This window comes from Lactuca sativa, chromosome 5, assembly GCF_002870075.4.
Source record: "Lactuca sativa cultivar Salinas chromosome 5, Lsat_Salinas_v11, whole genome shotgun sequence".
In the NCBI taxonomy this organism is placed as follows: Eukaryota; Viridiplantae; Streptophyta; class Magnoliopsida; order Asterales; family Asteraceae; genus Lactuca; species Lactuca sativa.
In genome coordinates this window covers 348,491,430-348,517,733 of record NC_056627.2, presented here as the reverse complement: position 1 = coordinate 348,517,733, position 26,304 = coordinate 348,491,430, and the positions used below count along the sequence as shown (strand labels likewise).

Below are 26,304 nucleotides of genomic sequence, written 5' to 3'. Positions count from 1 at the left end.
TTTTTATACCTATAGATTCATAATTGTTGTTCTTTTGTCAACTATATAAAAAACACTTGTTTGTTATAACCTAGTTTTTAATAAATTATTCTCTTTGACGACTAGGCAATGGAAACTCCAACAAACCAGTTGTGGGCCTTAGGGGTAGAATTGGTACGGTACCAATTCATTTTTCTCTAAACCATGTACCGTACCAACTATAATTGGTATAAAAAAATTGCTACCGGTAACGTACCAAGTATAATTGGTACCAATTTATTTGGCTACCAACAAGTTTGGTTGGTACAAATTGGTAATGGTATATACCAACTTCTATTAATTTTCTATTGTAAGATTTAAAAATAAGCAAAGACATTGGGATTTTGATGTGTAGTATATAAATTAGTTACGTAGTTCTTTTAGTTTACAAAAGAATTCTACTGAAGTAACACTAAAGTAACGTTTTAATATTGTACTTTAACGTGGTAATAACTATTAACTAATACGACCAAATGACTAATATAATGTTATTAAATCTGTAAACACTAAATACAATTAAAACTGTAAACACCATATACAATTAACAATTTTTTTTTTGATCATAAGTCTCTTGGATTTAATTATCATCGTACAACAAGTGAGATGACAAACGGGCAACAAGCTGCGCCGCAAATCCTTTTTGTATATATATATATATATATATATATATATATATATATATATATATATATATATATAATGAATTGGTTGGTACAGTATTACCATGATATTCCAATTTTTATACCATTACCGTACCAACATTGATCAATTGGTACGGTACTACCAACCAAACATGTTGGCTACCAAATATATTGGCTATCAAATTTTTTGGTTCGATTGGTAACATATTGGTTGGTTTTTCATGGTACAATTTTGTCTGCCCTAGTGGGCCTTGTGCTTTTTTACTTATAAAAAGAAAAGTATTAAATTTCATGAGATCTAGCCCATGGCCCAATTGGGCCTACATCACTTGATGAGTCACGAGAGTGAGTTCATGGTGACGCAATTAAAACGGCGCCTGTATTTTTGTATGGCGAGAAAAGAGAAACACGCAGCAAAATACCACTTTTCCCGCCACTGCTCCGCCGATGATTCACTCATCGACTCCGCCGGTCTCCCCCAAAACCAACACCACCACCGTCGTCCAGATCTGGAATTAATCTCCCTTCCTTCATGGAGAAGTTCTTCAATCATCGAGAATGAGAATTTCGAGATTCATTACTGTGTGATCCTTTGATGATCACCGTTACGCCTTCTCCGATCGGTTTTATGACGCCTCCAAACGATCGATTTTCTGATGCCTTCTTCTATATATTTTTGATCTCTAGATTTATCTCCGGGCTGTAGCAGGTTCGATTGGAGCATTTGTCTACCATCAGCTGTTGTATCAGGTGCCCTTTCAGGTATGCTTCCATCTATAGGTTGTAGCGGATCCTTCATTGATGTGCGTGGATATTGATCTAAATTTAGACAATGAAGATGCATATAATTTAGCTTGCAAATGGGAATATATCAAAGTAAATGTTGCAGAAATTATGAAAAGAGAAGTCGAGAAGGTGAAAATGGAGGCCCGAGGGGGAGTAGTGTGGTTGTAACTCGGGGATCTTGACATTGATGATGACGTAGATCTCTCCTCTGATTTTCAGGCAACAGTTTTGCGTTTTGGCTGCTCAAATTCTGTTGGACTTAATCGCATTTAGTCTGTGCAACAACAAACTTAAGGTCCCCAATGTAATTACCAAGGAAATCGTGAAGTTCAAACAACTTAGAGCTCTCTGTCTAAACGATAATCCAATCCTACAGAATTTGTAAGTTTCTATTTTGCATATAAAGATCTATTTGCTAATATTTTTTTAACTCATAGCATTGAAAATCCAATCATACAGAGTTTGTAAGTTTCTCTTTAGCACATCACACATCAATAATACCAAAGGAATCCGCAGTGAATACTGAACAAGAATTGGCATTTAAGAGCAAACTGCACCACTCATTAGAAGCAGTGAATGTCATAACTACAGATACACATGTATCAGCTATCCAAAAGAAAGACACGACAAAAAAAAAAGAGGAACAAGATTTTAAAATCACAAGGAAATGGAACACGATTGGCCAACAACAACCACAATCCTTAATGTACAGGCAAAAACTGAGTATTACGACTTACAAATCTAATGTTGGATTAGTTAACAAGTATAAGCTTCACGTGTATAAGACCTATGTATATGAGGAATCAGGGGTGGTCTTAATGATGTCTGAATTCTGATGTGGTTGTTACAGGGAATTTTTGGTATGTGATGATAATGGCCTCTAGAGCAATTTTAAGGCAGAGACGACTTCTTCTTCCCAATTACCTCTATCATGTCTCTTTTAGTTCATTCTCCACCAAGTACTCAGGGGTGGGTTATGATACTCTTAAAGCCTTGGTGTTGGACAACAAAAAGAAGCAAGATGTTGCATGGAATGAAAAAGTAGGACATATGAGGATATGGCAATCTATACATTATACCACTACTACTACTACCACAAGTGCAACAGATGATAATAATAAGAAAAAGAGAAAAAAAGAAGCGTCCCCTGAAGAATGCGATCAAGCTGTTGAGGGCTTAAGCAGTGCCAAGGCTAAAGCAAAAACCAAAAAAGTGAAAGAAGCAAAATCCATTTTCCACAGGACTTGTGGTGTGTTATCGGGTATTCGTCCAGCTCTAAGAGCTGTAGCTTCCATGAGCAGGTAACTTTTTCTGTTAAAATTCCAACAAGTGTTTGTGTTTGTGTAAGTCTCATTTGTTCTATAACTTTGTATTGAGAAGGGAAGATTGGGGTAAGAAAATGAGTCACTGGAAAAATGAATTTGTATCAAGCATGAAGCATTATTGGTTGGGGATTAAGCTCCTTGGTGCTGATGTGAGGATCAGTTCCAGAATGCTTCTAAAGCTTGCCAATGGAAAGAGTCTCTCAAGGAGAGAGAGACAGCAACTCACACGAACCACTGCAGATATCTTTAGACTTGTTCCTGTTGCTGTTTTTATCATCGTACCTTTCATGGAGTTTTTGCTTCCAGTATTCTTGAAAGTATTCCCCAATATGTTACCTTCTACTTTTCAGGACAAGATGAAAGAACAGGTATCTTAATTGCTTCAACTACCTAGACCTAGTCTTCTAAACCTCTTCAAAGTTTTTCTTTTTATGGAGGATTTTTATTGGTGTTTGATTTTGTTGTAGGAAGCATTGAAAAGAAAGCTAAATGCAAGAATAGAATACGCAAAATTTCTTCAGGATACAGTTAAAGAGATGGCAAAAGAGATCCAAAACAGCAGGAGTGGAGAAGTTAAGAAAACAGCAGAGGATCTTGATGAATTTCTTAGCAAGGCAAGAGTGTTGTAGTAATCACCACTTCCAAAGTATGCTTCTCTGTTTACAAATTTGCAATGTGATGATACAGGCTAGAACAGGTGCCGTTGTTTCCAACGAGGAAATATTGGGGTTTGCAAAGTTATTCAATGATGAACTTACTCTTGATAATATCAGCAGGTTGAGTTTTCAACTTTTCTTGTATATAATTATAATATATCAATGTTTCCTTTTTTAACCCTGATGTGTTATTGATTAGGCCTCGTTTAGTGAATATGTGCAAGTATATGGGAATCCAACCTTATGGGACAGATGCTTACTTGCGATACATGCTTCGCAAAAGATTGAGATGGTGAGATTTCTTTCTTATTTGATATATAAATTTGTAGTAAAGTTACACTGTTTTGCCATTTTATGAAACCATGTTTCAGTTTGTTACCAATTTGGTAAAGTGAATAATTGTAGTGGCTTTGCATTGCAATTACAATGAGAGTTTGGTTTGTAGGATAAAGAGTGATGATAAGATGATTGAAGCAGAAGGTGGTGTTGATGCTCTCACTGATGATGAGGTTCGTGAAGATTGTAGAGAGAGAGGCATGGTTGGATTACTCACTGTGGAGGAAATGCGTTATCAGGTTTCATTTCAAATTTCATGTTTGAAAATATATTTTTGGTAAGCAGACTTCAAATTAAATTATCATTTGCATGGAAAAAAAAATCAACACACAAGAACATTAAGCAATTTCTGTTTATGGAACAGGTTAATGAGTGTTATATAATCAAAATCCATTGAGAAATTTTGTTTTATGAATGTTTTGCAGCTGCGTGATTGGTTGGATTTATCTCTTAATCACTCTGTTCCATCTTCACTCCTGATCCTTTCCAGGTTAATAATAATAATAAATAATAAAGTAGTAGAACCGAGATTCCATCATGAAAAGAAGAATGTAGTTATTGAAGTGGAAGGATGCTTAATAGGGATTTGTATGATTTATGTTTTTTTTTTTGCAGATCTTTCACTGTATCTGGAAAGTTAAAGCCTGAGGAAGTTGTTCGAGCTGCATTGTCTTCATTACCAGATGAAGTTGTGGACACTGTTGGTGTTACATCATTGCCATCTGAGGATTCTGTTTCAGAAAGGAAGAGAAAGCTCGAGTTTCTTGAAATGCAAGAGGAACTCATCAAGGTTACAATCTACTCTCTTCTGAAATGAAATAGAAATACCCATATTTTGAATTTTTGGTAAAGGAGTGTATGTTATGTTGAGATTGGGATCCCAAAGAATCATGAGATTACTTGCATTATAGGAAGAAGAAGAGAAAGAGGAAGAGGAGCAAGCGAAGAAGAAGGAATCAGTTGGAATTGAGAAAGATGTGACATCATTAAAAGAGGAGATGATTAGCATAACAGCCCCAGAAGCACAAGAAGAGGCAAGAGCAAAAGCATTAGAAAAACAAGAGCAGCTCTGTAAAGTCAGTGAAGCTTTGGCTGTCTTAGCTTCTGCATCTGTAAGGATAAACAAGAAACAGTTTAATTAATTTGTGCATTTTTATTTTTATTTAATTACGTTTGTGGTGTTGATTTGTGCAGTCTGTGAGCAGGGAGAGAGAAGAGTTTCTGATGCTTGTCAACAAAGAGGTTAATATCTGTATCTAAATCTATGCGTGTACTTTACTTGTTGTGTATAATATTAAGAATACAATTAGTTATAGTGAAGTATAGAAAGAATAGAGTTATTAATTAGTTTTGTGTTACTGTGTTTTGGTTGCAGATAAATTTTTATCATAGTATGATGGAGAAAGAGGGAATTGATAGCAGAAAAGAGGCGATGGAGGCATATAGAGCTGCACGCATGGAAAGTGAAGATTCAACTAGTGATGAACAAGCTGTAGCTGATGAGGTCTCTTCAGCCCTCATAAACAGGGTGAGAAGACATTTATCTCCCTTTGATCTAGTTACTCAACAGTCATCACACAGGCTTGCTTTATTATTATTATTATTAGGTTGATGCGATGCTCCAAAATCTTGAGAAAGAAATTGATGACGTGGATGCAAAGATCGGTGATCGTTGGCGAGTGCTTGACAGGTATGCTGTTTACATTTCATTAAAATTTGTAACATATGATATGATATTGGTTTATTACTTTAGAGATTATGATGGAAAAGTGACTCCTGAGGAAGTGGCATCTGCAGCCATATACTTGAAAGATACTTTAGGGAAGGAAGGGGTTCAGGAGCTTATCACCAACCTTTCCAAAGATAAAGGTCACCCATCTTACTTTACAATTGATTTCCTAAACATTGAGAATCCACCAACCACACCACACCACACCCTAATAACTTTGTTTTCACACCCAGCAACTTAACTTGTTATGTGTATGTGTACGTGTATGACAGAGGGGAAGATTCTTGTTGAAGACATAGTGAAATTGGGCAGTCGGGCAGAAGATGCTGACTGACTGATTGATCTCAATTCTCTCAACACCCACATATGAGATGAGATGAGATGAGATGAATAATGGTATTTGTATTCTTTTGTTTGATTTTACTAGTAACTAACTAGTATATGTATGACTTCGAATACCTTTTTTTTTTTTTTTTTTTGTAGCCGGATTGTGAGGCTAGCTTGCTGAGCTGAGTGGCATAGGCTTTGAGGTGTGAAAGTCTATCTATCCTATCTATGCTCTTAATTAATGACACTCACTTTCTCTAGTCACTGAAAATTTTGTTGCTTCTGTTACATCATATGTCAATAATTAACAGAGTTATGAAGCCTGGGCACCTTTTTTGCTCAAGGGACATATTATGTTCACCCTGGGATTCATTCATGATGGGATGGGGTATACCTTTTTTTTTTTTTTTTTTTACATCAATAACAATTATTTATTTATTTATTTTTAAATTTTTGCACATGGAAGAGAATGTGTTGTGTTACTGGTAGTAGAAGAAATGCAAAATGCTTACAGCCTAATTTAGATAGATTGTATAAAAAATCATAATAAAATTCTCTCCGAATTCTTACAAACCTTCTTGATGCTTCTTTATTTGTAAGCTTGCTGGTTTTAGAATTATGAGTTTCATTTTGTGGTGCTTTATTGACCACAAGAACATTAAGACATGTTTGTTTTGTACAATGTTTTCTGAATGAATGAAATACATCAAATGATTCAAATATTAAGGAATCATAAACCATAATGTGCTTGGTTGAAGCAAAATACAGCTGATTTCATTAGTAAATCCTGAATAATTTTTTAGACTTTTTCATGTCTTTATTTTTTATTTTTAGTTGGCATTAGCACCATTGGCTCCGTATTATTTCTCCATATGAGGATTATGGGAGAATTTTGAACGCACATTCTAGACCGTTAAAACCATTGTAAATGATCAAATGACATCTGTCAAAAAATAAGTTAACTTATGAGTTCAAATAATTATTTAATTCTTTTCATCTATCATTTCCATTTGATTGGATTAAACATTTTTGTGAATATTTTCGCTTGAAATCATGTCAGTCCGACATTTATAATCTTTTGTAATTTATAAATAGTATATCGATATATGTTGATGCTAAACCAAAAAGTTTATTATTTTTTAGGTTGAAAAATCATTTGATTTCAGTTTTTATGATTTAGTTTAAGTTTTTTTGGGTTTGCAAACCATTTGGTTTCGGTTTTTATGGTTTAGTTTTACTTAATTTGGTTGGAAAACTATTCAATTTCGTTTTCTGTTTGTGTTTGTGTTGAAAAACTCAATTATTTTATTTTGGGAATGCAAAGTTCATACAAATACATGTTTATACAAATACATGGATTATTTTGATAATTTAATCTAAAAAATATTAAATTTTTAATGGACCAGCTTTGTTTTCTATCAGTTTTTTCCATAAAAACAAACCCATGAAAACTTTAGTTTTTCAAAAACTAAAAATCATTCCTAAAAACTCACACTATCAAAGCAGTGAAATCAAAAAGAAAAAAATCGTGATAACAAATACGCCATTTAAAAAAATCAACAAAAATGTAACAACATTTTTTTTTTAATTTGACCAAAAATACTATATTTTGACAATAATTTGGTTTAACCACCAATTTTTAAAATTAGCATATTTGACTTGAAAATAAATAGCTTTTTAATACAATTTAAACTTAAACGATTATTATGATTTTTTTTTTATCAGTCTTCTTGTAAAAGCTTAAAAAAACCTTTTAAAAAAAGAATCTATAGACGGAATAATTAAGGAAATAAAATATGTTACCGTTGCGTTGCCCACGTAAACCGTCCTCAGAAACCTACATATATCACGATCACCACATCAATCTGCAGTCTGCACTCCCTTCCTTCTTCTCCAACATCATGAAACGTCTCTTCAACCCACGTCTGTGTTTTCCATATTTTGGTTTTTCCTCTGTCACTTGTCTTCTTCTTGATTCTTCTTTGATAGCTCTTTTCGAAGGCTTTTCATTTTTTTTCTACTTTACAATTAGGGTTTTTGAGTTTCTTGGTTTTCAGTTTTGAAAGGCAAAGGTTCCTTGTACAAAAGTTTCCTACTTGAAAATTAGGGTTTTCGAATTCTTGATTATAAGTTTCTGTTCTTCATTTAGAACAGAGATAATCTTCGAATCTTTTGGTTTTATCAAATTGCAGTTATTTTGGCTAGTCCATTGATCACGTTCTTGATCCTGCTTAAGTTTATTGCTCGACTTTCTTGTTTAACTATTTATTTTGAACTAAGAAGATACAGAGCGAATCATAGTGATCTTTTGATTTTATTCATTTAAACTTCTTTTTTATGCTCCTTTTCTGTGATAATGAAGCTGTTTACGGGTTTTTCTAAGTTATTCCTTCTTATGTTATTAAATTTTTTTGGGTTATCCCAATAACTTTTTCTACATTTTTTGCAATAAGGCCTCATAGCCTTCTTATTTGGATATTAAAGTTCAGTTTTCTTATCTGTCCACATTATTTACTTTCTTGGAACTTCTTTCTTTCTTTTTTAATCTGTTATTGTAATCAAGAATTTCAACTCTGTTGATAACAATCTTTTAGTGACAATGGACCTTTCTTAGGTTGCTGAAGTAAAAACAAAAGATAGCAGTGTAATGAACTTTTTTTCTTTATTAACTTTCTTGTATGAATCTTAATGTCATTCGCTTTTTCTACAGTTGCTTTAATGGAGGAAAATACACACATGTTTACTGAAGTTCAGTTCATGTCAACAGATTCTTGGTGGTAATATGCAGTCTATCTGGTTTGTGCATTTATATGCAAAATTAATATTATTTAAATGGCTTATCTATCCTATATTAATATAATTTCATTTGTTTGATAAAACTTTGGATTTATTCATTAATATAATTTCATTTTGATGAGATGTTTGCTCAATGTTGATGTTCAAGTGGGGGTGTATTTGTGTCAATCCTCTGTTTTTTCATAAATGTTTGTTGAATATCAGTAATAGCCTATTGATTGATCATGGTCTTTATTGAAGTATCTTTCTTTCTATAATGGTCTTTATGATTATGTTTTTTTTTTTAAATCTTCTCTTCCTTTTGATGCCTTGGTTATTTCATGTCTTATGTGATCAAATGTCATGTTCTCTGTTTTCTTTTTGATGATGATGATGATGATGATGTGATGCTTATTTCTTAGTTGGCATGATTCATGAATAATGATGTGCTTGTATATTGACTGACTATCATTGTATGTATAAGATAGGCCTCTTTGTGATGTTTCTTTTAACCATTAAACATGTCATCAAGGGATCAAATTTAATTTTTTAAGTGGACTTAAGAAGGTGAAAACAACCAAGGTAGTCAGCTCATCTTTTTGTGATTACTCAGATTATCATTAGTTGTTTAAGCAAAAAATGCAATTCATCCAATACTTCATTTTGTTAGATGATTAGTAAGTTGAATCATGGTATGTCAACTCCTTGAACCTCTTATATGTTCTTCTTGTTTTTTTCCTTTTAGCTACAAAAAGAATATAGAAGATTATGGTCTATTGTATTATCTCCACTTAGATCAGACACAGGTAAAAAAAACATCATAAAAAATGTCTCTTATCCTTTTATTCAAATACTCACAAAGAATGAGACTAAATATATGTTTATCTTTTCCTTTTTGAATATGTTTTATCTTTTTTCTATATTTTGCTATCTTCAGGTTGTGAAGTCAACATTCAAGTATTTGTCTACCTTATATTCTTCTTGAGGCTTGAGATCAAATTATAAGGCATTTGATGTGGTGGTTTATATATTTTCAGACATCAATTGTTTCTTCCTTTTACAAAATCAATAAATTAATAATTTCACCTAACCTTTATCTTTTTGTTAGATCTTGACCACTTATCCTGCTCATCTTGTGGTTGGAATGTATGCCTCTTTATTTCAATAGTTTTTAGTTTCTTTTTACAAGAAATAAAAAGTAACTTATCAACTGTTTTTAATTGCACAACAGTCCTCTTTTTGATCATGATGCGATTGTTATTTCTTACTTGGCATTATTCAAGATGTGTCTGTAGATTGACTGACTATCATTGTGCATAGAACATGTTCACTATGGGATCCGATTTTTTTTAAACGGCTTATCTATTTTATAGCTTTTACCCTTTTTTTCTTCGTAAAATTGATCTTCTTTAATCGGATTAACTTATCCCCTTTTATACATTTTGTACCGATTATGCTCATATTTTGATGCTATCAATTGCTAATGTTGATTTTGGCCCTAGTGATGATGTACTTATTAAAAAGGTGAAAATAAACCGAGGTTGTCATCTCATCTTTTTGTGAATAATCGGATTATAATTAGTTGTTTAATCATAAATTATAATTCATCTAAATCTAATACTTCATTTTGTTAGGGAAATGGTGTGGGCTCCAAAATAAAGGTTGAAAGGAGTCATAGATGCATGTAAAAGTAAGTTGCTTCTTAAGTAAGGTAATGAAACTAGCTAGTGATTTCATCATGCTTTTTTAGACTTTAAAACCAATGGGCAGATATTTGTATCATCTTAAACCATTTATCTTCTTCCTTGAAGGTACAAAAAGAATGTAGATTGTGGTTCATTGTATTTGTATCATCTCCAAACAGATTAAATGACCATTTTATCCTACATTTCTATAAGAAAATTTCAAAATATTCATTAATTTCAACATTATATACATTTTCTTCTTGATGAAATTAATTTTATCTAAATTGATTATCTATCCCATATAAATATATTTTCATCTGTTTTATAACTTTTTAGATTTGTTTATCAGGAAGCAAGTCCAAGAAATGTCTCTTCAACCATGTCTGATTTTCATATTTTGTTTTATCATCTGTCCCTTATCTTGTTCTTGATTCTTCTTGAATGTTTTTTTTTTCAAATTTTTTAATGACAGGGGTGGTTCCTTCTATAGTTTCTTTCCTATTTGAAAATTAGGGTCTTTGAGTTTCTTGGTTATCAATTTCATATTTTTCATCATGTTCATTTTATACATAGATAATTTTAAAATCTTTTGGTTTTATTTATTTGTAGTGTTTTTGATAGTTGATTGATCCTGCTATTTGTTGTTCTAAAGTTCATTAACTTCATCAGTCATTTAGAACAAAAAAGATACAAAATGAAAGATGTGTTAGTTTTTTCTTATCAAAGCATTTCACTTTAAAAAGTTTATAAGTTATAGGATTATACTCTCAAATTTCTTATTATAAGCACATTACCATTTTAAAAATCAACAAAATTATAGCATTGCATTATAAGTTTTCTTTTTGTTACAACATTGTAAGTTTCAAATTTTTTTTATCATCAAGACATTTTATGTTAACAAATCTACCAATTAAGTTTTCTTATTATGAGCTCATTTCCCCTTGAAAAATCAACCCGTTTATAGCATTACTTTTATTTCTCTTGAATGATAGGCACAAATACAATGATGGAATTTTTCTTTTTTCCCTTAATTTATGTTTTTGTGGATGAGCTATATGCAGTTAGTATATTCATGCTTTTTTTATACTTTGCCTTCTTATTTGAAGATAAAAGTTAGGTTTTCTTGGAACGTATTTTCTTTCTTTTTAATCTATTATTGTAATCCAGAATTTCAACTCTGTTGATAACAATCTTTTGGTGACAATGGAGCCTTTTTTAGGTTGTTGAAGCAAAAACAGATGCTTGGTGTTAATCTGTAGTTTATCTGGTTTGTCCTTTGTTCACCCCTTTGTATTTTATAACTTTTACATTTCTATGCAAAATTAATCTTTTCTCAAGGGTTTATCCATCCCATATTAATATAATTTTATTTGTTTGATGAGATGTTTGCTGAATGTTGATGTTCAAGTGGGTATTTGTGTCCATTCTCTGTTTTTTCATAAATGTTTGTTGAATATCAGTAATGGCCTGTTGATTGATCATGCTCTTTATTGAAGTATCTTCCTTTCTATAATTGTCTTTATGATTATGTTTTTTTAATCTTCTCTTCCTTTTGATGCCTTAGTTATTTCATGTCTTTTGTGAACAATTGTTCTGTTCTTGAAATAAGAGCCTTTTTCCTTTTATATATTATTTTGATGCTATCAATTTCTGTAGGGCCATACAACTCTTTAATGTTGATTTTGGCTCTAGTGAATAGTGATGGACTTCAGAAGGTGAAAATAACCAAGGTAGTCAGCTAATCTTTTTGTGAATACTCAGATTATCGTTAGTTGTTTAAGCAAAAAAAAAATACAATTCATCTAATACTTCATATTGTTAGATGATTAGTAAGTTGAATCATGGTATGTTGTATTCATTTGGATTATTGATGATATATAGGGGAAATGGAGTGACCTCCAAAATACAGATTGAAAGGAGTCATCTCTGCATGTAAAAGTTGCTTCTTAAGGTAATGAAACCAGTGATTTCACTATGTAGTTCAAAACCTGAAAAGCAACCAATTTTGTAACAAAATTAGCAATTGTGAACTGTTTGAGCCTCTTATATGTTCTTGTTTTCTTCATTTTCAGGTACAAAAAGAATATAGATCACCCTACATATCTAAAAGCAAATCACAATATTTATTAATTTCAACAATATTTATCAATTTGAACGTGAGAGGAGTTGGGAGGAAAAATAAGTACAAATAGGTAGTTTTTTTTGGCTTAACCCATTAAGTCATTCTGTCCAAAATAAGTCAAAAAGAAATAAAAATCTATAGCTTTCCAGATTAAGTGTTTAACTCATTAAACTCATTATGTAAAAAAGAAACAGCCCTTAACTTCATATATTTTCTATCTTTTACCTTTTTGATATATATATATATATATATATATATATATATATATATATATATATATATATATATGTTTTCTTTTTCTATATTTTGCTATCTCCAGGTTCTGAAGAAAGATATAAAAGTCAGCATTCAAGTATTTGTCTATACTCCATTGTTCTTGACACTTAAGATCAAATTAAGGCATTTGATGTGGATATATGAATTCCTTCATCTTCAGGAAATGACTTGGAATGCTGGCTTAAAACCGAGGACTATGTAGTAATTTATATATAATTTTAGACATCAATTGTTTCTTCCATTTACAAAATCAATAAACTAATAGTGTCACCTTCACCTTTACTTTTTTAATAGATGTTGAAGTTGAGCATTGATCCTGTTTGTCTTGTGGTTGGACATCCTTGCACCAATGTCACTGTATATCAATTTTCTTTCAATAGGCTTTACTTTCTTTTTACAAAAAAAGTAACTTATTAACTTTTGTTAATTGCACAACAGGCTTCTTTCTCAAAACGAGTTGTCAATCTAGAATCATCCATGATCTTTTTTAATATTCTCTTTTTTTTTTCTACAGTTGTTATATTGGAGAAAAATACACATATGTTTACTGAAATTCACTTGTTGTCAACAGATGGTTGGTGGTAATATGAAGTTTATGTGGTTTGTATGTTCTTATTCTCACCCCCTTTCTATTTTATAGCTTTTACATTAATATGAAAAATTAATCTTCTTTAAATGTTTTCTTGTTGAAAGACGGGGAGCACAAACATGTGACTCCTCTTCCATTTTGATGAGATGTTGGCTCACTGTTTAATGTTTAAGTTGGTGTCTTGTGTCATTTCTCTCTTTTTTCATAAATGTTTGTTGAATATCACTAATCTCAATGTGGATATTCTTTGATGATATGAGATTTTGAGGCTAATGTAAGGACAATCTTGTTTAAAATGACTCGAATAATGGCCTCATCTCTCTTGTGTAGACTAATTCATTGAGAAATTGATTGCAACTTTTAGGTTTTAATTTATTTTCTTTGATTGCATGAATGTTTTCATGTATTTTGATTTAGCACCTAATCTGGACAGCTATATATGACTGTTTTGTTTTTAGCTTAATCTGGACAGAATTACTTAAAGGGTAAATCCAAAAACCATTACTTAATGTATTAATTAGACACCAACACTATACATATTTTCTTTTTCCTTTCAGCTCCTCCCAAGCTAAAATTGAAAAATAAGTTGAATATGTATTAATTTTTTGAAATATGAGGGAAAATAGTCATTTAGTCTTCTTTTAGATGGTTTATTCAGTCTAAAACAAGAAACATGACTTATGTATGCAAATATCTTTATCCATTTAGCCACTTTACCATTACACGCCTTATTAGGGAAAAAAAATGAAACAACTCCTTACATCTCTTCAGAAATATTGGGACAGTTATTTATTTATTTATTTATTAAATTAATGATATTGATAAGTGTCTTCGTTTCTATAATATAGTCTTCAAAAATATTTGCTCTTTCCTCTCCCCTTTGATCACAATACAATCCTTCTTTTGATGGAATTTTGGGGGCACAAACATTCGACTTCTCTTGAATAATGCAATCCTTCTTGAGATCATCTCAGTTTTTTTTTCTATCTCTTGGTTCATACTTGTATATTATTATTAATCTTATGATCATCTCATTCTTTTTCTACATACAGTTTCCATGGTGGCAACAAAATGTTTTGGCTTTAGGGGTAGAATGGTCTTTTGGTAAATGACTTTTTCAGTTGTTGTCAACTCGTGTGATGCTTGGGATCTTTTCCTCTGGTTAATGACTTTTTCCATCAGTAACCTTTTTTAGAGTTAATCTGCTGTAGTGGATGTAGTTGATTTGCTTTTATTAGAGTTAATCTATTATCTTTTGGCTTTAGGGGTAGAATGGTCTTTTGGTATTATGGCCGTTTTGTTATGTTAAGAGAGTGTTTGTTGCTGGCTTTAGGGGTGGATGTAGTTGAGTGTTTGTTGCTGTGAATCTGTTAGTTGTTATCTGAATTATGGAGGGCCTATCAATTCTTTCCTACTTGAAAATTAGCGTCTTTGAGTTTCTTTGTTTTTCATCTTGTTCTTCATTTTATACAGAGATAATCTTAGAATACTTGGATTATCATCAATTGTTTCTTAACCATTGATTTCATCATCATGCACCCAACATTTTCCATCAACCATTTCTCTTGTATCACTAAAGGTTAGGCATCAATAATAAGGTAATGTTTGGTTTGAGGAATTAGGGAGGGAATGTAATGGTTAATTCCACTGGAATCAAAGAAGCTGTTTGTTTTGCATGATGGAATGAAGCACTCTTGAGGGGGATCTGATTCCTTCCCTTTTGTTTTCTTCATTTCATGTATTATGTGAACAAATGTTATGTTGTGTGTGTGTGTGTGTGTTTGATCATGATGCCTTGGTTATCTCTTAATTGGCATGATTCAAGATGTTATTTCATTTTTTAACCCTTAAAACATGTCCATTATGGGATCAAAATTTTTTTTAAATGGCTTATCTATAACATATTCACATAATTTCATTTTTTAACACCTGTTGGATTTATTCACTAGGAAGTATTCTTTTTGTGGTTTCTGGTTGAAAGTTGGGGTCACATTCGTGAGACTATTGTTCCATTTGATGAGAGGTTCTCTCTCTCTCTCTCTCAATGTTTTTCTTTATTGCAATGTAATGATTCTGCTCTTCTATCGCCTTGAGATGCTTGTGGTATGTTTCTTTAGTTAATGACTTTTTCCATTCTTAGCCTTTTCCTAATGAATCCGAATAACATCTAATTTATATGTTTACTGAAAGTCAATTCTTGTCAACCAATGCTTTGTGGTTTGTCCTTTCTCTTATTTACCCCTTATGAATATTCATACGTGCCCTTTCTATTTTATAGCTTATACCATTTTACTTATTTTCATATTCGATTCATATTCCTGCCTATTCTTTATATCCAACACTTTTTACTTATTTTCTTTTGAATGACCAAGGCCTATTTTAGTTGAAAGAGGAATGTGTAAGACCTACAGATTGATGTGATCTACAGTTTATGTTTTTTATTCGAGTTATACACTAATATGATCTTGATCTTGCTTAAACTATTTTAACTTTTGTTTCTTGCTATGCAATTTAAATTTTAAGCTAGAAGTTGTTATAAATAATTCTTTTCTTTTTGTTGGCTGAAGTTTTAATGTATTTTGCTGAAGTTTTAATCATATATGGTGTCTTATTAATTTCTCTGCTTTTTGTGAACATTTGCTATATTCTGTTTGTTTTAAATGATAGAAAGGGGGCACAAACATGTAAATTAGGGTTTTCATCTTTAAACGTTTGCTATACAATTTTTCACTACTTGAAAATTAGGGTTTTCAAACAGAGATAATCTTAGAATCTTTTGGTTTTTCATCTACACGTGTGTTTTTATTTAAATGAGCAATTTTAAGTTACTTTTATGCAAGGGGATATTGGTATCACTTAATATCACATTTATTTCTCTTCAGTGATATTACGTAACACAACTCGACCCATTTTGGGGGGTATAAGGGTCAAAGTTGGCACATTCTTTTTGGAATTTAGATCAATTATATTCAGTGCTAAGATACAACTGATTGATTCTAAACATCTTTTATTTTGTTTTGTGTTTGATTCTTGATCCTGCTCCTGCTTAAGTTTTTCTTGGTGAACTATTCAGAACTAAGAATATACATAACACAACAAATCATAGTGATCTTTTGATTTTATTCATTTAAACTTCTTCTTTTTATGTTCCTTTCATGTGATAATGAAGCTGTTACGGGTTTTTCTGAGTTATTCCCTCTTATGTTATTAAATTGTGGAGGTTATTGCTTAATCCTTTTAACTTTTTCTACATTTTATGCAATAAGGCCTCGTTATGACATATTATACATGTCCTTCTTTTTGGGATATTCTTATCTGTCCGCATAATTTACTTTCTTGGAAGTTATTTTCGGCTATTGTAATCAACAACTTCAACTCTGTTGGTGACAATGGAACCTTATTTATATAGGTTGTTGAAACAAAAACAAAAGATAGCAGTGGAATGAACTTTTTACTTTATTAACTTTCTTGTATGAATCTTAATATCATCTTGTTTTTCTACTGTTGCTATAATGGAGGAAAATACACATCTATTTAAGTTCTTGTCAACCGATGCTTGGTGTTAATCTGCAGTTTATCTGCTTAATTACATCTTTGTTCGCCCCCTTTCTATTTTTACAGCTTTTACATTTATATGCAAAATTAATCTTCTTTAAATGGCTTATCTATCCCATATTTAATATAATTTCATTTGTTTGATAAAACTTTGGATTCATTCATTAATATGTGTTTCCTTTTTTGGCTTTCTTGTTGAACGATGGGGAGCACAACACAAACACGTGACTCCCCTTCCACTTTGATGAAATGTTTGCTCAATGTTGAGATGTTCAAGTGGGTGATTGTGTCGATTCTTTGTTTTTCATAAATATTTATCAGTAATAGCATGTCGATTGATCAAGTTATGTTTTTTTAATCTTCTCTTTTTGGTAATTTCATGTCTTATGTGAACAAATGTTATGTTCTCTGTTTTCTTTTTCATCATGATGCCTCTTCGTGATGTTTCTTTCTTTAACATTAAACATGTCCATCATGGTATCATATTTTCTTTTTAAATTTTTTATGCTTATCTATCCCATATTCACACAGTTTCATTTTTTTATAACATTTTGGATTTATTCACTTGGAAAATTTTCCTTTTTTGAGTTTCTGGTTGAAAGTTGGGAAGCACGAGCATGAGACTTCTCTTCCTATTTGATGAAACATTTTTTCAATCTGGATGTTCAAGTTGGTGTCTCTCTCTCTCATCATGATTTCCTTATTTAATAACAATTTTTTAATTCTCAACTCTATTTTCGAACAGTAATAGCACTAAAGGTATCCTATCCTTTTATTGTAGTGTAATGATTATGTTCTTGAAATCTAAGTCTATTAATGTTTTGAATATTGTTTCCATTCATGTTAAGAAATTAGAGCCTTTTTCCTTTATATATATATATATATATATATATATATATATATATATATATATATATATATATATATATATATATATATATATATATTATGCTCATATTTTGATGCTATCAATTTCTGTAGGGCAATACAACTCTTTAATGTTGATTTTGGCTCTAGTGAATAGTGATGGACTTCAGAAGGTCAAAATAACCGAAGTAGTCATCTCTCTTTTTGTAAATAATACTCAGATTATCATAAGCTGTCTAAGCATAAAATATAATTCATCTAATACTTCATTTTGTTAGATGAATAGTGAGTTTAATCATGGTATGTCGTATTCATTTGGATTATTGATGATATATAGGGGAAATGGAGTGACCTCCAAAATACAGATTGAAAGGAGTCATAGATGAAACCAGTGATTTCACTATATAGTTCAAAACCTGAAAAGCAACCAATGGGACATAGTGCTCAAGTCTTTCCTCATGTCTGAAAGGTTTTCTAACAAAAATTAGCAACTGTGAACTGTTTGAACCTCTTATATGTTCTTGTTTTCTTCATTTTCAGGTACAAAAAGAATATAGATTATGGTCTATTGTATTATCTCCACTTAGATCAGACATAGGTAAAAAAAAACATCATAAAAAATGTTTCGTATAATTTTCTTTTTGTGAATAGTCACAAAGAATGAGACTCAATGACCATTTACCCTACATTTCTAAAAGAAAACTTCACAATATTCATTAATTTCAACAATATTTATCAATTTGAACGTGAGAGGAGTTGGGAGGAAAAATAAGTACAAATAGGTGGCTTAACCCATTTAGTCATTCTGTCCAATATAAGTAAAAAAGAAACAACAATTACAATCTATAGCTTTCATGATTACGTGCTTAACTCGTTAACCTCTGTATGTGAAAGAGAAACATCCTTAACTTTATATTTTATCTTTTTCCTTTTTGAATATGTTTTTTCTTTTTCTATATTTTGCTATCTCCAGGTTGTGAAAAGAGATATGTAGGGCTCACAAAGTTTGAAAAATCAACATTCAAGTACTTGTCTACCATCCATTGTTCTTGAGACTTCAGATCAAATTATAGAAAATAGAAAGGGGGTGAACAAAGATGATATTAAGCAAATAAACTGCAGATTAACACCAAGAATCGGTTGACAAGAACTTAAATAGATGTGTATTTTCCTCCATTTGATGATAATAAGATTCATACAAGAAAGTTAATAAAGAAAAGTTAACTCTGTTGATAACAATCTGTTGGTGACAACGGAACCTTATTTATATAGGTTGTTGAAACAAAAACAAAAGATAGCAGTGGAATGAACCTACCCTCCATTGTTCTTGACACTTCAGATCAAATTAAGGCATTTGTTTAATAACATTTTGGATTTGTTCATTATGAAGCTAGCCCAAGAAATGTCTCTTCAACCATATCTGTGTTTTTCACACACACACACACACACACACACACACACATATATATATATATATATATATATATATATATATATATATATATATATATATAATCTCAATTGTCTTGTTCTTGATTCTTCTTTGATTGAATTTTTCAAAGGGTTTTGATTTTTGAATGGGAGAGGTTCCTTATATAATTCTTTCCTACTTGAATATTAGGGTCTTTGAGTTTCTTGGTTCTCATTTTTTTGTTTTTCATCATATTCTTCATAGTCGATTTATTTGTAATTGTTTTTTATATTCGATTGATCATGGTCTTTATTGAAGTATCTTCCTTTCTATAATGGTCTTTATGATTATGTTTTTTTAATCTTCTCTTCCTCTTGATGCCTTGGTTATTTCATGTCTTATGTGATCAAATGTTCTGTTCTCTGTTTTCTTTTTTTTGATGATGCGATGGTTATTTCTTAGTTGGCATGATTCATGATGTGTATAACATAACATAGGCCTCTTTGTGATGTTTATTTTAATCATTAAACATGTCCATCATGGGATCAGGTTATCTTTTTCAAATGGATCAAATCCCAATTCTATAACATGATTCTTTTTGCTGTAGACATGAGCATCTTCAATGCATACAAGTTTATAAGAGTTGTAAAGATTGCCATGTCATCATTCCACTCTTATACAACTTCATCTTTCTATTCTCTAATGCATACAACCTTACATAAAAAAATAAACTTACAACTCCACCTCATCACCATCCAATGCATATAACTCTCATACCACTCTCCCCTTAACCTCATACAACAATCCCATTGTAGATGCTCTTAGCCAAGCTTTCTGTACTAAAGGTCTGTCCTATTTACATCTTTCATCCTAAAAAAAAGTTTCTTTTGTAACTATGTTTCAGATTGGTGGAGCTAGTGACACTGAATTAGGCAAAAAGGAAGATTTTAAATGCCACAAAGGCAGCTGTTGAAGAAGGAATAGTGACATTGTTGCTCCTCTTTATGCATCTAATAGTTGGAATTGAGTAATTTTACTGAAGTTTATTTATTTACAGGTGAATATGTGAATATGGTGAAAAATGGAATCATTTGATCCTTTGAAAGTCATAAGAACAGCCTTTGGTTGATGCAGCAAGGTTAGTATAAAGTCATGAAAATAACTGTCTTGATTATAAATTTATTTTAAGATTCCATGGTACTTAGTATATATTATTTCTTTACTGTTATTTATATAATCTTTAATAGTAATGTTTTAAAAAAAAGACCTACAGATTGATGTCCTTTGTCTTATGTTTTGTACACGATTTATGCATTAATATGATCTTGCTTAAACTATTCTAACTTTAGTTTCTTGTTATGCAATTTTTTAATTTTGAGCTAGAAGTTGTTTTATTTCTTTTTATTTTGTTTAATATATTTTGTTGTGGTTTTCAAAATAAAGGGATTATAATATAAGGTGTCTTATATGTTTCTGACTTTTGTGAACATTTGCTACTGTTTTTTTCAAATGATAGCATTTTAGGTAGGGGGCACAAACAGTTAAATTTGGGTTTTTATCTTTGAAAGGCAAAGGTGCTTTATACAAATAATTTTCCTATTTGTCAATTATGAGTTTCTTCTTTTTATCATCTTTTATTTACAACAGAGGTATTCTTAGATTCTTCTGGTTCTTATTTGTCCAACGGATTTACTTTCTTGGAACTCTGTTGATAACAATCTTTCTGTAATAATAGAGCTTTTTAGGTTGTTTAATTTGTTGTTGAAGTAAAACCAAAAGCTAGCAATGTATTTAAATTTTTTGTTCTGAATCTTAATGTCTTTTCATTTTTTCTACAGTTTCTATAATGGAGAAAAATGCCCATTCTTATTCACCCCATTTCTATTTTATAGCTGTTACATTTATATGCAAAATTAATCTTCTTTAAAAATTAATATAATTTTGTTTCAGTTAGCATGTAAATTGTAGTTTGATATTGTAAGTGACCCTGGAATTGAAAGAAACTATGGAAGGCTTGCTTTTGTTGGAGATGTTGTGAGTAGTTCCTGATGAAATTGTTTGGTTATATATAGTCAACAACAGTTGGATCTTTAAGGTGGAAAAAACTATGAAACATATTTGTTTTGAGTGTGACTTCAACTTATGCTACTATGTAAAAAAGGTGTTTATTGAGACAGAAGATGTGGTTGAAACTCAAACTACTTGCTAGGTAACCTTCTTACTGCTATATGCCTATATTCTTTGTTTTTCTACTTGCAACATTCTACTTTTGTTCTTCTTTTTCTTCATAAGGTGTTGTTCTTTGAAAAAACCTAGCCAATTAAACTTTGAAAATTTTACCCACTTATAGCAGCGGAAATCGATTTGTATTTCAATGAAATTGTTATAAGAGGAATTAAATATCCTCCTACCTATATGAAATGAAACGATGAGAAGTGTCTTAAAATATTATCAATTTTATCAAAATGTGACACTTGTCACCATTTCATATGGGTAGGAAGAAAACATAGGATCATGATGCCTTGCTTATGTTCTGTGTCTTCTTTTTTTTATCATCACATTTATTTCGTTATACTTATATGTCACATATAAATATAATTTTTTGTGTTCATCTACAAGTGTGTGTGTGTGTGTTTTTAATGAGCAATTCTAAGTTATTTTTATGTAACAGTATATTGCTATCACTTAATATAACCCAAGTTGACCCGTTTTTGGTATATGGGTCAAATATGGATAATTCTTTTTGGTATTCGGAGCAATTATAATATGTGTTGGGTACGTTCTGTTGTTATTCTGAGTGTACTGTTCTGTTGTTATTCTAAGTGTACTGAAAAATAACATAATACTTTCAGTTCTTAATCCAGGTATGTTTTGTTCTACTATATTGTAACTTTTAAAATTTTCTTTATCAAGGCATTTACTTTGAAACCTCAACCCATATAAGCATTACACTTTTCACCTTTATTTATGTTACAACATTGTATCTTTCAAGTTTTTTCTTATCAATGCATTTTAAAAATAAATCAATCAACTTTTTATCCTATCAAGACATATTACTTAGAAAAAAATACCAATTATTGCATTGTACTATCAATTTTCTTATTACAAGCACATTTAACTTTGAGAAATCAATCCATTTATAGCATTGTGCTTTTTGGTTTTCTTTTTGTTACAACAGTGTAAAATTTAAGTTTCTCTTTATCAAGGTATTTTACTTTAAAAAGTATACCTTATATTGTTGTACTTTCAAAAGTATATCTTATTTATGTTGACAAATCCACCATTTATAGCCTTATACTTTCAATTTTCCTATTATAAGTGCACTTCCCTTACAAAAATCAACCCAATTATAGCATTGCACTTTGTTCGTTGAATTTTTATGTACTTTATTGTAACCTTAGAGGCTTAGAAAATTGTACGAACAAGTGACCAATAATGCACATGAGCAGTGATACCAACTGAATAAATTGAGAAAAACTAGTGACCTTAGACTTAAAGTGTCTACGTGTTGAAGAATTGAAACAAAGTTTCCGAATCGTCAAGTGGCAAATAATGCAGAAAATAAGATTTGTGAATCAACCAAATTTATGATGAAAATGTTTTTATAAGGTCAAAGTTAAATATTCAAAGGTACCTCATATTCATATTCATAATGATTCAATTACAAATGAAATAGAAAAGACACTAAATATGAAATACTCAAATGGCTCTCTAGAATTTAGTCTAAACAACAAAAGAGTAGGAGCAGGAAGAAGTAAGAATCGAGCAAATTTATAATGGAACCAAGGGGTTTGGAAATGCCTATGACATGGCTTTGACCAATCAATGGTGTTCACACCTTGCCTATTTAACAGAAAATAGATGAAATATTCCAATTTCGTTAGCGTTCTATCCAAGTCTCGAGTCTTCATTTCTCTTGAGCATTCTTGATCAACATTGAGAGTATGATGAAAATCATGTTGCTCCATTGTCCTTTAAGATATCATCAACTTTTAGAAGTATCATCAAAGATGTGCAATCATGAAACATGATGTGCCATAAGATGAATTGGATGTGTCGTCGTTCATGATGTGCATGGTGCAATCCTGATGAACCATTAATGTGTTCATCATGCTCCATTGACTTGAGATGAGCCACTAATATTCATGATGCTCCACATATGATCTAGATGTGCCATCTGAGATCATGATGGGTCATCTTGCTTAAACAAGTGCTCCATGTCAACCGAAAGAGCTGTAACATTTGATTCTTCAAACACTTGATCTTCATTTATTATCTTTACAACTTGAAATATTTTGATAATGTTTGTTAAAGAGATAAAGAAAAAGGCTCAACTTATTTCAAGTGACAATCACATACAAATATTTTACAATAGGAACCCCCTATGTGATGGTTACTGAAATAAGGAATAAAGAGTAGAAATAAAAGAAATGTCACACAAAATGAAACTTATAAAATGAGTTATCAGTACAAAAAAATCATTCGTGCATTTAAAAAACAAAGAGAAATAATGAAAATCAATTTTGGCAACCATTAACGAAAATTTAGAAACCAAGTATTTCAATGTGCTATCTTCGTCTCTTGTTCTCTTCAGTAGGTTGATGATGCGTTGGATGAATTATGAAGAGAAGAGATGCTTTTGAGAAATTGTCATGAACTTCAACTGTCCTCTGGATGAAAACACAATTCCTCTATGTGCCTTTTTAAGTATGTTCCTTCGTAGCTCATTTTCCACACTCATATCCAAATTCGGTTGATCAACTTCCTTCTCCAAGTTGACCTATTTCCCAATCATCACTAAAATCAATGACCATGTCCAAAACATATTGTCTCAATCACAGTAGGGCATCTGCATATGCTTAATTTGTGCTTGCTCGTTGCTTCAACCAAATAATCAACATTTTGATGTCAACTTGATTTATCTTTGGAATATCAGCTTCAAAAAACATGAATTCAAAATTGTCCGATCTTTTCCCTTTAAAGACTGCATATGGCATCTTTCAAAATTTCCGGATGTCAATTTTGTTTATGGAAACAGTTTTGAATTTCTACCAAACTGAGACAAGTCAGATTAATTCTTCAATGAAGAACCTTTTCTTCACCTCCTCAATATGCTCACCAGGTCGACTAGGATATTTTGTACTAGGCCATAAGTTGAACATTTTGCCATTTGGAGGTGCAGGGATGTCCTTATTGTCTTTTGATGGATCTGAAGGTGGTTTGAAGGAGTATGTAGGCTTAATGACTTTAATCTTCCAATATCAATTTGTGTTAGGATTAAAGAAGATGGTCGTTTTTGGAGAGGGTGCTCTAAACTGTTTCTCGTGCCATGTTTTTCTTTCTTCAGTAGAGATCTCTAAAGATTTATTTCCAAGAAACACCTCTTGTTTATCCTTTCAACTCCTTAGCCTATGCTTTTTCTTGAGCTTCTTTAGCTAGATCCTTCTTCGATTTGAAGATGACATTTTGTTTTCCTTTAACCTTTGGATTGATCTGGGGAAGCTTTGGTTGGACAACCAGATATGTTAGAGGAGCGAATTAGGGGTGATAGTGAGAAATTTTCTACTGAGAGCCGCGGATTGTTGACTCGGTGTGGTTGGGTTTGGGTACTAATTTTGGCGGTATCAAGCAGAATGTGATGGAAAGAGGCACATAAGTCCAGATTTTCGATACACCCGTGAGCTACAAAGATGTATGAAGAGGGAGATTGCCTGGTATGTTAAGAGGTGCTTGACCTGTCTGATGGTCAAAGCCGATCACTAAAGGCCACATAGAAAATTGCAGCCTTTGGAGGTTCCCGTATGGATTTTATCACAAAGTTACCCAGGACGGCTAAGAGGTTTGATGCGATATAGGTTATTGTGGATCGTCTGACCAAGAGTACCCACATTGTAGCTATTCAGGAGAGTTCCTAGGCCGAGTAATTAGCCAATGTGTATGTGCGCGAGATTGTCGCTCGTTATGGTGTTCCAGTTTCCATTGTATCAGATCGAGCTGTTTGGTTCACTTATCTATTCCTGCAGAGGTTCCACGAGGAACTGGTTATGATATTGCTTTTCAACACCGCCTATCATTCGCAGACTGATGGCCATAGTGAGTGGACCATTCAGACACTTGAGGATACATTGAAAGCTTGTGTCATAGATTTCGGTTGGAGTTGGGACTCCTACCTTCCCCTAGTTGAGTTCTCTTACAAAAACAGTTATCACTCCATTATCGTGCGTCGCCTTTTGAGCTTCTTTATGGTATGAAGTTTCATACCCCAATTTGTTGGGGGGAGGTCGGTCACAAGGTTATGGGAAGGACCGAGGTGGTCATTTAGACGACAAAGCTTATCCAATAGATCATGTAGAGGTTGTAGACAACTCAAAGTCAGCAGGAGAGTTATGACGACAGACATCGATCTGAGTTGGAGTTACAGGTCATCGATATGGTTTTACTGAAGGTATCACCCTAATACGCTTCAAGAGGAGGAGCAAGTTGGAGCCCCGATTCATTTGGTCATTTTGAGTAGTTGCCCGGGTAGGCAGGGTGGCTTATCGACTGGATCCGCCTGAGGAGCTCAGTCATATCACAACATCTTCCATGTTTCTCAACTTCGGAAGTGTGTGGCTAATGATTTAGCAGTGGTTCCTTTGGATGATATTCAGGTTGATGATCGTCTGAATTATGCTGAGATGCTAGTGACGATTTTGGATGGGAAGACAAAATCCTTGCTTTGGCTTATCTGTATGGTTATGTGTGGTATTTTGGGAGAACTCATTAAGTTTTGGCTAAGAGTTTGATTGTTATGGTTTCAGGTACTTCAGAGGACAAGGGCAAAGCGAAGGCTTGATCGTGCACATCCTTCGAATTTTATGAGATTTGATTTTGGGATAATTTGATTTATGATTGACATTTGGGGACTATGTTTTGTAAACAATTATGGCTTGTGGTTTGGTTTTAAAATTGAAAATTTTATCTTGATTTTAGGGATGTTATAATATCAAGAATCCTTAATTTAGGCAAACTTATTATATTTGCCCTTATTTTTCGAATCTGCATCCTTCTGCTCAATAAAAAAGTCCACCTTAGCTTTAAACCTATTTGATGGAATATACGAATAAAGAGGAATGAGATATCATACGAAAAACGACAAATATATCCTTCAAAAAGTTCGACTGCACAAGAAAGCATTATGTGAACCTCCTCTGTGTTATGTTCCCT

The 26,304-nt window shown here is 31.9% G+C and overlaps 1 protein-coding gene and 1 long non-coding RNA gene across 6 annotated transcripts; both read left to right on the top strand.

The window, feature by feature from the left end:
- Nucleotides 1-906: 906 nt before the first annotated feature.
- Nucleotides 907-6,391, top strand: LOC111898351 (uncharacterized). 4 transcript variants are annotated; one of them, XM_042895500.2, is made up of 18 exons: nt 909-1,421; nt 1,665-1,826; nt 1,905-2,746; nt 2,826-3,138; nt 3,238-3,384; nt 3,458-3,546; nt 3,626-3,718; nt 3,872-4,001; nt 4,188-4,252; nt 4,378-4,552; nt 4,674-4,874; nt 4,957-5,004; nt 5,138-5,290; nt 5,370-5,452; nt 5,516-5,631; nt 5,764-5,887; nt 5,975-6,021; nt 6,130-6,391. In XM_042895500.2, the coding sequence occupies exons 3-16, from the start codon at nt 2,313-2,315 to the stop codon at nt 5,823-5,825; spliced, it is 2,109 nt and encodes a 702-aa protein (XP_042751434.1). In that variant the 5' UTR covers nt 909-1,421; nt 1,665-1,826; nt 1,905-2,312; the 3' UTR covers nt 5,826-5,887; nt 5,975-6,021; nt 6,130-6,391. The 4 variants fall into 4 exon arrangements, with proteins under 4 accessions (XP_042751437.1, XP_042751434.1, XP_042751435.1 ...); XM_042895501.2 differs by having other exon boundaries at nt 909-1,826; nt 1,905-2,151; nt 2,296-2,746; XM_042895502.2 differs by having other exon boundaries at nt 909-1,826; nt 2,296-2,746.
- Nucleotides 6,392-7,683: 1,292 nt separating this feature from the next.
- On the top strand, nt 7,684-13,999 carry LOC111898366 (uncharacterized). 2 transcript variants are annotated; one of them, XR_006183654.2, is made up of 3 exons: nt 7,684-12,008; nt 12,160-12,229; nt 12,720-13,999. It is a non-coding gene; the product is annotated as an uncharacterized LOC111898366 (long non-coding RNA). The 2 variants fall into 2 exon arrangements; XR_006183656.2 differs by lacking the exon at nt 12,720-13,999 and adding an exon at nt 12,351-12,581.
- Nucleotides 14,000-26,304: the final 12,305 nt, after the last annotated feature.

Bases quoted from the DNA above. Each gene is read 5' to 3' on its own strand.
- LOC111898351 (XM_042895500.2), top strand. From the start codon at position 2,313: ATGATAATGGCCTCTAGAGCAATTTTAAGGCAGAGACGACTTCTTCTT. The intron at 4,002-4,187 runs GTTTCATTTCAA...AATGTTTTGCAG, and splicing joins TGGAGGAAATGCGTTATCAG to CTGCGTGATTGGTTGGATTT. The intron at 5,453-5,515 runs GTATGCTGTTTA...TTATTACTTTAG, and splicing joins CGTTGGCGAGTGCTTGACAG to AGATTATGATGGAAAAGTGA.